The sequence below is a fragment of the Ovis aries genome, chromosome 6 (genome assembly GCF_016772045.2).
Source record: "Ovis aries strain OAR_USU_Benz2616 breed Rambouillet chromosome 6, ARS-UI_Ramb_v3.0, whole genome shotgun sequence".
Classification (NCBI taxonomy): Eukaryota; Metazoa; Chordata; class Mammalia; order Artiodactyla; family Bovidae; genus Ovis; species Ovis aries.
The window spans coordinates 59,082,558-59,097,276 of record NC_056059.1 but is presented as its reverse complement, the minus strand read 5'-3'; the positions used below and the strand labels follow the sequence as shown (position 1 = coordinate 59,097,276).

The following is a 14,719-nucleotide window of genomic DNA, read 5'->3' as shown; positions in this document are numbered from 1 at the left end:
CTAGTCAGTGCAAAAACTACATTTTGGGGTGGAAATTACATGACTTGACACCAGGTATTCGTTAAAGGTCCTAGAATAGATAAATACTCAAGAGCCTCAAGGTTAAGTATACAGTTTCTGGAGGCAGGCTGCCTATTTTGAGTAAGCGGCTCCACTACTTATCACAAATCCTTGGGTAAGTTAATGTTTCTATTCCTTAGTTACACTATCCAAAAACTGGGGATAATAGTAGAAGCTATCTCACAGGGTTGGGGATCAAATGAGCTAAAGCACTTAGAAGAGTGCCAGCCATACAGGAAATGCTATATAAGTGTTAGCTATTTTAGCTGTTATTGAGACAGAGATCATGCTTATTTTATTCCTTGTACCCCTTATTGAACCTAATACAGTATCTCTGCAGAAAGCAGGCTCTAAATAAATAGTTATTAAGTCAGTAGACCCTGAAGCAAGAGTGTGTCCAGTGTGTTAGAGGCTCAGCTAGGAGAACAGTGTGGCGGGAGGCCAGGAAGTAGAGAAAGGTAACTAAGAGATGAAATCACAGTTTTCAAGGGCCAGGTCACAGAGGGCTTGGCTTGACATTGTAAGGATTCTGACTTTGATCTTGGGTGACATGAAGAGCCACTGGAGAGTTCTGAGCAGAAGGTTCACTCGGGCTTCTGAGTTGAGAATATTATTATAGCAGGGCAAGAGTTGAAGCAGGGAGACCAGTTAAGAGATTGCAGAGATGCAGAAGATGTCTGAGCTCCACACCATGGTGGTGGTGGTTCTGGCAGAGGTGATGAGACCAGTTGATTCTGGACATATTTGGAGGTAGATCTTGTCAGATTTTCTGGCACATTTGGTATAGAGGGTATGAGGAAGATAAGAGTCAGGATAACAGTAAGATTTGGCTTAAACGTCCAAGAGGATGAAAAGATACCAACGATGAGAGGGAACAGCTGCACGGTTTGGTGATATCAAATCTGAAGTATTTACTAGAAATTTCACTGGAGCTCTTGAGTAAGCAATTGCTTGCATGAGTCTAGAGTCTGGAAGAGACAAACATGGGACTACAGAGGTAACATTTCAAACCGGAGACCAGAGCACAAAAATGAAGGGAACATTCAGAGAAGAGACTGGAATATAGGAAATTTTGCTGATCATAGATTAAGAGATTTAGGTAGTGCAATGGAACTGGAGTGTCCAAAGTAACAGGTATTAGAAGGGATAAAGGAGTACATTAAGAGAGGTGGAAAGATGCCAAGGACAAACTTCACCCTACACTCAGGACAGAGAGAAGAAAATCTATCCTTTTCTTCCAGTGCTCAGAACTCAGGTTAGTCTTAACATCAGCGACAACAGTTAACATTTTCGTGTGCTTACTTAACAGTGTTCTGGGCAGGTATTGACTCATTTAATTAATATTAACTTACAGGAATATACCACAGTTACTGAAATGTGAATCATGTTATTGGGAAACTGGCAATATTAAGTAAACTGTGGTCAATGAAATTCATGCATATTAGAATCATGCAAAGTGAGGATTGCCTGTATCTAACCCAGTTCTAGGAAAGAAATCAGAGCAAGATGTAACAAGGGAACAGATATTTAGTTACTGTAAAAACCACCTGCTGATTGTGCATTTGTGCAGCTGCTTCTGGAAGTGAAATGCCTTGGTTTTAGAAAAGTAAATTATTTCAGAGGAGAAAAAAGCACACCTACAAATCACAACAAACTCTGAAAGAGGCAGTGAAAGGGCCTAACGTGTACAACTAACCTGAATATTTTCAGGTCTATTTTACACAGTTAATAAATTAGACTGAATTAGAATCAATATTCATATTAAACACAAAGATCACATATAAAATCATGTACATATGAACAAATAATGACACAAAATAATCATGTTTTGACATGATTCTTATTACCTCAAGTGTTAAGCTATCTAAGGACTGTAAGTTAACTGGTAGGACATGCCTATAAATGAAGTGGGATACAGAAAATGCCTACTGAAGTCAATTAATTTACATGGTGAAAGCTGATTTTTTAGTTCAATTTTTCAAATGGATCAATGATGTAACTGTACAGCTAGAGTGCTAAAAATACCCATATGAAAGATATACATATATGTGAAAATAATTTGAAATGAATAAGTGTCTTTACCTGAAAAGCACTTTCTCAAGTATTCTGTGGGCACTATTATCTCCAGCATTTAACTCTTCCATTAGCAGATTATACTGGCCACTTATATGTAATTAAGCCTACCCATTTCACCCCCTCACCAGCATGATGTTACAACAATTGAAAAAAATCAATACTATTTCCTTCAGGTAGTCAGATGCTAAGTGCTTAGAGGCTGGGGGAATCAAAGAGGCTGAATCAAGAAGGTCAAAGAAGGAATAAATACACATACCCTCCAGTCATATACCCTGAGGTAAAAATAACTCCTAGTTCACTCCCAGATTAAATTAGTGACTGGAGAGAGTGAGGGGTCAGAATTAGGAATATGGATATACTATGCCCAAGAAGTGGCCAAATGTTTTAGCCCATCTACTAACGTGTTGATAGGCACATGAGCTACTCCATACCAGAGGCATAATCTGGGTGAGAAAGGGACAGATGGAAATCATGCTGTTAATGTACTGGTGTCCAGAGGCACAGGCTCACTCACCTTACCACAACCTGTTCTATGTAACCTGGGAAGTTCTTAGTAGGTAGTGAAGATGGATCTTCTAGTTAGACAGAGGTATGGCTTGACAAGGGAAGTCAATTTTAAACTACAAAATTTCCCCTGCAATATCAGGGAAACCTGAGGTGATAAAATTTACATTTATGTTAAAGCATCCCAAATATTTAGCAGTGTTTCCAGCTGTAACCTACCAATGACAGGAATCTTTCGAGATGTCTGATGATTATAAATTAGCAAATTTCCTTTAACAGTTCCAACGGCCAGGAAACTTCCAAATTTTGACCAAAGAAGGAAAGACAATTGATCCCTGTAACATTAAGATATAAATTACTAAACAATTTACAACCACAACCTCCTAAGCAGTCCTTTTAAAAAGTGCTTTGTGAATTTCATGAATAACTGTAATACCCACTTAGAAGCTGAAGTATAAAATTACAATTTTAATGATTTAGGACAAAGAGTAAGTGCTAAAGGTATTTTGAGACACTATAAAATGATCTTAAGTCAGTGAGACCTAAAATACAAATGTATAATGAATAAAAGGCTTCAACTCAGTCATGATGGAATCTCAAATTTCAGGAGATGACTAATGATAAGATAGTTATTAATCTGTCTACTAATTATTGTTGTAACTCTAATTGGCGTAAAAATCTTAATGGATAACATCTTAAGCTTTTAACAAGTCTAAAAATGTGATATAATAAACTGAAAAAATTATTGGGAATTCATGATTTGAAAAAGGATATAGATTTTCCAGCTCTGTCACTATTAAGGGTATCTCAGAAGGAGGTTTGGGCTTCCCTGGTGGCTCAGATGGTAAAGAATCCACCTGCAATGTGAGAGACCCGGGTTGGAAGATCCCTGGGAGGAGGAATGGCAACCCAATCCAGTATCCTTGCCTGGAGTGCCGGGGTCCAGCCCCGGTGGATCCAGGGAATTCCAAGTGGGGATGGCATTGGCGAGGAGAACTTATTTATTTATTAATATAGAAATATAAGATTAGATTAGGAAGAAATAGTGTAGTAGGAAAATTAAGTGGAGAAAGAAGGCTGAATAACTTGGTTTACGTGGGAAGCCAATAAAATTCCAGACAAGGAGTTTGCACCATCTATGTTAGGCCACTGGCGTCCTCTTGCATATTGGGGGGTGCCCCACCTTGGGCTCCCCTTCGCATGGATCTTAAAAGCCGGGACAAGTAAGTAGCCATGGTGAGCCTCCACGCCCCAGATGGGAATTCAGCCAGAAATTAGAGAGGAGACACGGGGAAACCAGTCCAGCGACTGGCCCTCTCCTCTATTGTTCAGAAGGCCTTTTATACTTTTGATAAAACATGGAGATCAATGGGTAACACAAGGTTATGCAGCGTTAGCAGCCCAGACTCTTACCAAAACCAGGCTTTTCCCTCTGCATACCTAATTGTATACGCAAGTCTTAGGTGATTTATATCATCTTCTGGCCAAAAAGGCCAATTAACATTTCACAGCTTTTTTTTCTGATAAGGGTTTGTCAACCAGAAGACTTATTTGTGTTGATCTTCCCAAAGTCTGGTGCCACTCTCAGAAAGCACTAAATAAAGTTACATTCTTACATAGCAAGGACACAAGAGGAGTGCAGTGATATATAACAAAGAAAAGTAATTAACTCAAAAGTCTAGTGTTGCTAACATCAAAACTACTATATATCTTTTCCATATCCCGTTTACATTGATTAACATCCTCCCAGGTGCCTAAAAGATAAAGAATATGGAGGCCTGGTGGCAATCATTGAGTCAACAGTGAAAACCCATCACCGATATGATTTTTAGCTCTTAGAAAAGGTTCTGTATCTTAAGATGCTTTAAGCTCTGTGCCTCTCGCGGTTGGGGGGCTGTAAGCAATTTACAAGCTGTAAGAGGTCCAGGGGAACCTGTTAGGAAAGCTAGAGAGTTATCAGAGGGGGTTTGAGCTGAAACATCCCTTTCAAATGCAGAAGACTAAAGCCCTGATTTGACTTTTTCCAGAGAATATTAGAAGAGTGGAAAAGCAGGCAGATTCTTATTTTTGGGGGGGTGGATGCTCAGGAAATTCCAGGGGGAAAACCTGAGGTCTGATTAGCCTTGCCATCAGAGCTCTGCCGCATGACCTTGTCACGGGTGGAATTCCTCACGCTGGCTCCCGGCACTGGAGAACTGCATGAACAGATAAGCCTGACAGGCTACAGCCCATGGGGTCACAAAGAGTTGGACACAACTGAGCAATTAACACTTTCACTTTCTTGAATGGAAGCACAGACTGTATAAAATCCTTCTGAAAAGTGACGTATGGAAGTGTAAAAGGACAGAGCAAGAAGTGGAGGTTCTCAGATCTAGTAAGGCTTGATGTTGGTCAGACACTATTGCCTGCGGATGCATTTCTTGTGTGTCACTTTGGAGGGTCAAGGGAACCTGCACTAGGGGGCTGTTTTGACCTGCTCTGTTATTCCTTGATAAGTAAGTCGGAAAAGTAAAGTCTAATCTTATGGTAGATGTGTGATCTCTTCCTGCACTTATAGGCCACATGATGCTATGAGGCAGATATTATTACTAGACTCATTTTACATATATGAAGAAACTGAGGCTCAAGCAGGGGTTAAGCAACTTGTTCAAGGTCAAAATTGCAGTTTCAGTTGTAAATACTGACAAGTTTTTCTTTTCCATATGGCAAACAGTTTCTATTTTAGCAGAGATCTATAATTTATTCTGTCTGCCCAGGATTTCTTCCGCTTGTGAACTGCCCCACCCTTACCCCAATCTTCATGAGTAGGATTATCAACCCTATGGCCCTGCCTACCCTTTTCAAAGACCTTTTAAAGAACTGAGAGGATACTGGTGATGTAATAGTGGCATGCCCTTTTCTCTGGCATAACTTGCTGTGAAGAATGGTAGAAGCTGATACCTGTCAGTAGCCATTAAAAGAGTCTAAATATATATAGGATGGATAAATGACTTGGACCTATTGTATAGCACAGGGAATAATATTCAATATCATGTGATAAACCACAATGAAAAAGAATATGAAAAAGAAAGTATATATATGTATAACTGAATCACTTTACTGCACAGCAGAAATTAACACAATATTATAAATCAACTATACTTCAACAGAATTAAAAAAGAGAGAGAGTCTGCCTTAGAAGAAGTCAATACAGAGAAAGAAAGAGCTGTGAGATGTCTAGACTGCATCATTACAACCCCTAGATCCAGTCATGCCTGTAGTCATCCTATTTCCAGATTTTCCCATAAATCTTTTCTCTCTTCTTTGGACCTTTTAGTCTATTCCATTGAAAGCAACTTTTTAAGAAGCTCTTTATACTTTAGAATGATACTGTATTCTAATTAATTGGGCAAAATTAATAGGATTATATATAACAATTTTAAAAGAAATGAATTTTTCTCTTTTATAAGAAAATAACTCATCAGGGCATATTTATAATGAATGTAGTAAGACCTTTTTAGCATCAAAGCTGCAGATAGTATTTCTAAGTGAAGGTTTAAAACATAAAAAAAGTTATTCTTACCTCAAGCCACTCTCTAACTGACTGGTTTTGTTCGTGTTGGCATCCCATAGATAAATGCAACTGGATTTCTCAGCAATCACTGCTAAAATATCTCCATTCTTGTCCCAATCCATAGCAACACAGTTCCTTTTTTCAAAAAGAGAACAAAACAATCACTACACATTTTTTTTAAAGTAGGGGAAAGAAATTTAAACACTTAACCATTTGTGATTTTTGTCTATAGCAAGTCTAATCAATTTTTAAAATCATAAACTTTCTAAAGTAAGAAACAGAACTCCACATACACTGCCTGGATAACACTAACACCAATTTTGTTGTTGAGAGGATGGAAACATTTTGAATTCTATTTTAAATATCATTTTCACATACTATATTAAATACAATTATATCTAATAGGTTAATAGATTTTCTTGACACCTGTAAAGAGCTGAGCTCTTGTGGTAAAATACTCTAGAAAGGAATCACGTCTGCAATCAAAAGGAAATTTGTGTGATCAACTTTTGAAAGGTTGTTTCAGATGCACAGAGGGAAAAAGAAGGTACTGATAAGTGAACTATCTAGACAAGCTGTGTATTAAACAGAGCAAGGTTGGTTAGATGTAGGATTGCAAACAGTAAGAAAGACTGAATTCTGAAATACATAGTAAGAAAAGTTATTTTCATTTCATATCTTAATATTGAATAGGATAAGAAGAGTAATTTAAGGTAATAAAATAGTTATAAATAGGAAATGCTCTATTTAATAAGTTTCTTACTGTTTAAAATTACTCCAAATGTTTATTATAATTTAAGAACTTCCCTGGAGATTAACCTTTTCTTCCTTTTGATTCTGTTTTTCATTTGGAGACTGTTTTTGGGCACCAGCCCAGTGGTCCCCAACCTTTTTGGCCTTCTGTGGAAGACAATTTTTCCATGGACTCAGGGTTGGGAGATGGATTCTGGATAATTCCAGTGCATTACATTTACTGTGCACTTTATTCCTATTATTATTACATCAGCTCTAGCTCAGATCTCAGACTTTGAGGGCCCCTGAAGCAACACTCAGCTTTCCATTTGAGACCTGGGAATCACTTCAGTTATTTTATTCTTCAAACTGTTAAAATATGTTTTGGGATCTTATATTTTCTATAGTATTTTCACAGATTTTGAGAGGTATGGAAGAGGGAGGTTTTCAAATTCTTAATAAAATCATTAAAGACAACATATAATAGCATTTTGTTTATCTGGTGATCTTTTGTCAGTCCAATTGAGCTATGTTGAATACAGCAAAGAGCTCAGAAGCAAAAAAATAAGGACATTGCATAACCAAAAGCGATGTTGCAGAGATTATGTAATAAAGCTCACACAACTTAATCAAAGAAGTTTTTGACTAAGTGCCTTTCACTTTATTTTAAACATAATTATAACTAGCTTGCCCTCTGTTCCCCAGAATATAGAAACCAGAAGCAACAATTAAGAAAGCAATACGAAATGCTAAAATGGTGGCATTAGGTGGGTGTGAGATAAGAAGAGCCACTTAATTTGCAAAGATGGTGGCTGATAAACTACAGAAGGCTGATGTGAATTTCAAAAGCCTGGCTGCTTAAGACCACTTAGGTCTTATGCAAACATCATCATAGTCACTAAGACTATGGGTAAGATAACTAATACAGGTAATGATCACACTGAATTATTAAAAATGCTTATGTTATGCTTACTGTAATCTAGAATGACTTCCTTAAAAAGGATAAAAAAAGTGTAGAAAGTAACTATTTCCCAATTTATATTAGAGAGGAAATACTACATCAGTAAGGGCTTACCTGCAAATATATACACTAAGGCTTGTTTATAATTAAATAAGAATTCTTTCACAGAGACTCATTTACAATTCTGCCTTAAAGCTTATCTGTCAATGAATGTATTAAACTCTTAATTCATATGCTACATACCTATTTCATTAACTGCTTATAGTACACAAAACTAAATCTCTTTGGAAATGGAGAAAGCAAAAGAAGAGACACAGGTTAGACATAGGTTATAAAATTCTACTTGATTATAAGTTTTAAGACAGTGCTTTTTTATCTTTTAGGCCACAAAGTTTGAAAAATTTTTTGATCTACCTCTGCACTTACCCAGATAAGTTGATTTCACTTCTTTTTTGACCATGGCGATCAAAGATTTTCACAATATGATCAGCTCTAAAACGAATTAGAACAAAAAGATATGATTTAAATTTTACTTCTTATGTATCCAAAGAGTTTTCTTATACATTCAAGTGATTTCTATATTTTCTCATGATAGTTTCATAATTTGTATGTAAAAAGTTATCACTAGGGAAAAGGTTCTATGAATTGTGATATTAATGGAAATGAATATATTACTTATCTCACCATGCAACCATCATTCAAGAATTTCTACTGAACAGATGGTGTGGTTTGGTGGGCATACAACCATGTGGAGTCAGGATGATTTACTAACAATCAGTGTTATCTTACCCTGTTACTGCAAGATAGTTTCCTGATGTTTTCTGCCAGGTAAACTGTATTGGTGTGCCAAGCCAAGTCTTTTCTAGTAGTGAGAAAACACGCTAAAAAAGCACAACATAATTTTTATATTTTAAAACATTCAATTAACAGTTGGTCAGAAAAGATGTCAAAACATAATAATGAAAACAGTAGGATCCAGGATGGTGAAGGCTTATGCTAGAGTTTACCTCAAAGAAATCAACAATGTAACAAATAAAATGACCAATTAACCAACCAACCAACCAAATGACCATAATCTGGCTGGTCAAGTACAGACCTCAACATACACAGGAGCATTTACTATAAAACTTTATGCTTTTGAATGTTTCTAAATGTTAATTTTATAAAAATTTATGATTTAGTGTTTTATAACTATTAAAAATTTAAAAAATTTAAACTTGAATTTGTAAAAGTCACTCAGTCGTGTCCGACTCTTTGCAACTCCACGGACTACAATCCATGGGGATTCTCCAGGCCAGAATACTGGAGCGGGTAGCCTATCCTTTCTCTAGCGGATCTTCCCCACCCAAGGACTGAACCCAGGTCTCTTGCATTGCAGGTGGATTCTTGACCAACTGAGCTATCAGGGAACTTAGCTAATTATTAATAGCATGGATTTGGGGAGATTAAATTTAATAAAGTTGCTATTAAAAAACCTTAACCATGACAGAAATACAAAATATCTATACCTCCTTAAAATGTATTTTTTCTCCTTTCTCCATTCGATACACTTTATCGTTAAGTGTTTAATTTGGCTATTGGGTGGATAATTTTTCAACTGAAAAATCATTCTTTTCACTTAGACAACAAAGAACTGTGTATACAATATGGAGGGCTTCCCAGGTGGCTCAGTGATAAAGAATCTGCCTGCAATGCAGGAAACCCAGGTTCGATCCCTGGGTCGGGAAGATCCCCTGGAGGAAATGGCAGCCCTCTCAGGTATTCTTGCCTGGAGAAACCCATGGACAGAGGAGCCTGGAGAGGGTTCAAGTCCTTTAAGTTCCAAAGGGTCAAATACCACTGAGCACATCTGATATAGAAGCCACGAACCACATGTGTACTTGGAATTTTATTGAGGACTTGAAATACAGGTAGTCCAAATTTAGATGTTCAAAGACAATACAGCTATATATGACAAACCAACAGCAAACATTATCCTGAAAAATTGAAAGCGTTTCCCCTAAAGTCAGGAACAAGACAAGGGTGCCCACTTTCACCACTACTATTCAACATAGTTTTGGCCACAGCAATCAGAGCAGAAAAAGAAATAAAAGGGATACAAATTGGAAAAGAAGTAAAACTCTCACTGTTTGCAGATGACATGATCCTCTATATAGAAAACCCTAAAGACTACACCAGAAAATTACTAGAGCTTATCAATGAATACAGTAAAGTTGCAGGATATAAAATCAACAAACAGAAATCCCTTGCATTCCTATACACTAATAATGAGAAAATAGAAAGAGAAATTAAGGAAACAGTCCCATTCACCACTGCAATGAAAATACTTAGGAATATATCTACCTAAAGAAACAAAAGACTTATATATAGAAAACTATAAAACACTCACCGGGGAAAGAAATCAAAGAGGACACTAATAGATGGAGAAATATACCGTGTTCATGGATTGGAAGAATCAATATAGTGAAAATGAGTATATTACCCAAAGCAATCTATAGATTCAATGCAATCCCTATCAAGCTACCAATGGTATTTGTCACAGAGCTAGAACAAATAAATTTCACAATGTGTATAGAATACAGAAAACCTCGAATAGCCAAAGCAATCTTGAGAAAGAAGAATGGAACTGGAGGAATCAACTTGCCTGACTTCAGGCTCTACTACAAAGCCACAGTCATCAAGACAGTATGGTACTGGCACAAAGACAGAAATATAGATCAATGGAACAAAATAGAAAGCCCAGAGATAAATCCACGCACCTATGGACACCTTATCTTTGACAAAGGAGGCAAGAATATACAATGGAGAAAAGACAATCTCTTTAACAAGTGGTGCTGGGAAAACTGGTCAACCACTTGTAAAAGAATGAAACTAGAACACTTTCTAACACCATACACAAAAATAAACTCAAAATGGATTAAAGATCTAAACGTAAGACCAGAAACTATAAAACTCCTAGAGGAGAACATAGGCAAAACACTCTCCGACATAAATCACAGCAGGATCCTCTATGACCCACCTCCCAGAATATTGGGAATAAAAGCAAAAATAAACAAATGGGACCTAATTAAAATTAAAAGCTTCTGCACAACAAAGGAAACTATAAGCAAGGCGAAAAGACAGCCTTCAGAATGGGAGGAAATAACAGCAAATGAAGCAACTGACAAACAACTAATCTCAAAAATATACAAGCAACTCCTGCAGCTCAATTCCAGAAAAATAAATGACCCAATCAAAAAATAGGCCAAAGAACTAAATAGACATTTCTCCGAAGAAGACATACAGATGGCTAACAAACACATGAAAAGATGCTCAACATCACTCATTATCAGAGAAATGCAAATCAAAACCACAATGAGGTACCATTTCACGCCAGTCAGAATGGCTGCGATCCAAAAGTTTACAAGCAATAAATGCTGGAGAGGGTGTGGAGAAAAGAGAACTCTCTTATACTATTGGTGGGAATGCAAACTAGTACAGCCACTATGGAGAACAGTTTTGAGATTCCTTTAAAAACTGAAAATAGAACTGCCAGATGACCCAGCAATCCCACTGCTGGGCATACACACTGAGGAAACCAGAATTGAAAGAGACAACATGTACCCCAATGTTCATCGCAGCACTCTTTATAATAGCCAGGACATGGAAGCAACCTAGATGTCCATCAGCAGATGAATGGATAGGAAAGCTGTGGTACATATACACAATGGAGTATTACTCAGCCATTAAAAAGAATACATTTGAATCAGTTCTAATGAGGTGGATGAAACTGGAGCCTATTATACAGAGTGAAGTAAGCCAGAAAGAAAAACACCAATATACTATACTAACACATATATATGGAATTTAGAAAGATGGTAATGATAACCCTGCATGCGAGACAGCAAAAGAGATACAGATGCACAGAAGTCTTTTGGACTCTGTGAGAGAGGGCGAGGGTGGGATGATTTGGGAGAATGGCACTGAAACATGTATATTATCATATGTGAAATGAATCACCAGTCCAGGTTCTATGCATGATACAGGATGCTCAGGGTTGGTGCACTGGGATGACCCAGAGGGATGGTATGGGGAGGGAGGGGGGGGGAGGGGGGTTCAGGATGGGGAACACGTGTACCCCTGTGGTGGATTCATGTCAATGTATGGCAAAACCAATACAGTACTGTAAAGCAATTAGCCTCCAATTAAAATTAATAAATTTATATTAAAAAAAACAAAGACAATACAGGAAAGAAGGCAAACTATCTTTACTGATAATTTTTCATACTGAGTCCATGTTGAAATGATAATGTTTTGGATATACTGGGTAAAACAAAATATATTATGAAAGGTAACCTTACCTGTTTCTTTTTTTTTTTTTTAATTTTAAAATCTTTAATTCTTACATGCGTTCCCAAACATGAACCCCCTCCCACCTCCCTCCCCATAACATCTCTCTAGGTCATGTGGCTACTAAATATTTTAAAGTACATTGGCTTACATTATATTTATATTAAACAGTGTTGATACAAAACATCTAGGACCATAAGAGTTTGAATGAATGAATTTACATTTTAACATTAGGTTAAATTAAAAATTAAACAATGATGCCTATATTGAGGCAAGTGAAGTTTAGATACAATTGCAGGTGGTGTGACAGTCTCAATGGTAACACAAAACTCTTCCAATGGTCTAAATTTTATACCAATCACCGGCAATTACTACGTTAAAAAGATGATCAAATCCACCTCTACTGAAAACAGAGGTGCCTATAATCACAGGTGCATCCAAGTTGTGTGGAGCAAGGACACCCTTTAAAAAAAAAAAGCATAAAAGCATTTTACTTTTGCGATTTTATGACCACATTGCCCTGGAACCCCTATATGCAAGTGAGGGTGCCCTAAATTTGAATGTCACTAGCTTCTTGGTAGATCTCCTCTGGTTGTGATTTTACATACTATTTTTCTTCGAAGGAGGTCAACAGGTGCTCTATACACATACAACACCCCATAAAAGGGTGCTAGCTTCACAACCAGAAAACGAACCCTTAGACTTTGCTTTTTTTTTTCTTTCGATCTTTTTTTTTTCAATCTTTATTTTTTAATACAATTGTTTTTTGGCCACCCACATGGCTTGTGGGATCCTAGTTCCCTAACCAGGTAACTAACCTGGGCCCTTGACAGTGAAAGAAAGGAATATCACCAGGGAACTCCAGATTTTGCTTTTCACTTATTAGCTGTAGGGCTTAAAGCAGGTCTATTAAATGGCCTCAGGCACAGAATTCTCAACTGTAAACCAGGAATAACAATATCTCCTTACACTGATGGTTTAGTCCTTAAGTCGTGTAGGACTTTTGCGACCCCATGGACAGAGGATCCTGGCAGGCTACAGTCCATGGGATTCTCCAGGCAAGAATACTGGAGTGGGCTGCCATTTCCTTCTCCACGGGATCTTCCCAACCCAGGAATCGAATGCAGGTATCCCGCACTGTAGGCATTTTCTTTACCAACTGAGCTACAAGTATTTCGTAAATGGCGAAGAGCTTTAGAAATGTGAATTAAGATTACAGGTCAACTCCAATTTCCACTATAGCCACGAAAATGTACAAAACAATGAAAAAAATTAAGCTTTCCATTTCTATGCCAGATCAGGGCCTGTGTGTGGTGGGGGGGGGGGCGGTGGGGAGGTGGGGTGTTGGGGAGTAGGGGGCACTAGGAGCGGGGCGGGGGTGCTGTTTGGTAAGGCGATGGGTGAATGAGCTGTAGCCAGTGACCCGGGAATGGGGTTCATAAGAAGCCCAATCCTAAAAACGGTGCATGCAAAGGATGACGCTCTAGAGATTGAGACCCGTGCATGCAGATTTCCCCGTGAATAATATACACCGTCAGCAGATGATCTGTAAATTGCGCCAGTCACAGCCAATACAATTTGAGATTCTTTCGGAGCTTTTCACTCATTTTAAGGAGCTGAAGAGCTGCGAGGCTTGCCAGGTGTTTAGCTGCAAGAAATGAGGCAGCTCCTGACACTCGAACGAGCCAACTTCACAAGGATCCTCCAAACGCTTTTTTCCCCAAACTCGTTCTGCCCGCCGTGTGAATTGGGGCGAATTCGGAGTCTCTTCAGATCCAGTCTGCTCATTTCCAGCAGTGGAGGGGTGGCCAAAACGCACCAACTCCGTCCGCGGTCCCAGAAATGAGAGGCCTCCCTCCCCGCCGTCTCTTCAATTTTCCTTCCTTTGCCCTTATTTCTTCAACTTCGCCTCTGCTCTCCCGGGTCACCCCGCTCCCTTCCCCATTTCTCAAGCACTCGGGAGAAGGAAGGAAGGTCACAAGCCTCTATCCTCAAAGTGACTCTCGGAGAGTTTAAGGGACTGGCCAGTGGTCGCATCTTCCCGCACCCCCGGGTTTGTAAGTTATTTACCTTCATCTCAAAAGATCCAGCAGCCGCGCGATCTAACAAGTGCGCAAGCGCACCCGGTCTTCATCAAGAAAGCCACCGCGTTCCCGTCACCCAGGAGACCGCGCGAGCAATAACCAATCAGCGGGCGCCAGCTGAAGGGCGGTGCCCCCAAACAACCACGGAGGGAGTGGGCGGGAGGCGGGGACTTGAGTCACGTGATGCCAGCGAAGCAAGGCCCTGAGTAGTTGAACGTCGTGAGGCGTTGCTGAGCTTTGGCTTTCTACTTGGGCCCTGATTGGATGACACCGGAGAGTTCTGTGAGATGTGGAAGCCGCCGGCGTAAACTTAGGCCCTGACTACAAAGAAATCAGTGGTGGCGAGTAGAGTCGCTGAGAACTTCAAGGAGCTGAGTGTTGTATAAGAAGAGGCGGGAGTTGATTTCTGGGGCAGTACTC

General features: G+C 38.7%; 1 protein-coding gene across 8 annotated transcripts in view; it reads right to left on the bottom strand.

Annotated features, from left to right (window-relative positions):
- The window catches only part of WDR19 (WD repeat domain 19), a 107,531-nt gene extending 93,203 nt beyond the window's left edge, over positions 1-14,328 (bottom strand). For all 8 annotated transcript variants that reach the window (XR_009601023.1, XM_060416976.1, XM_060416977.1 and 5 more), the window contains exons 1-5: positions 14,286-14,328; positions 8,676-8,767; positions 8,313-8,378; positions 6,203-6,328; positions 2,860-2,975 (exon numbers count right to left, since the gene is read on the bottom strand). Coding sequence is in view for 7 of the 8 variants with exons in the window: in XM_060416976.1 (XP_060272959.1) it covers positions 2,860-2,975; positions 6,203-6,328; positions 8,313-8,378; positions 8,676-8,767; positions 14,286-14,291 (406 nt within the window). In the remaining variant the exon portion in view is untranslated. The remainder of the gene's footprint in view (positions 1-2,859; positions 2,976-6,202; positions 6,329-8,312; positions 8,379-8,675; positions 8,768-14,285) is intronic.
- Positions 14,329-14,719: the final 391 nt, after the last annotated feature.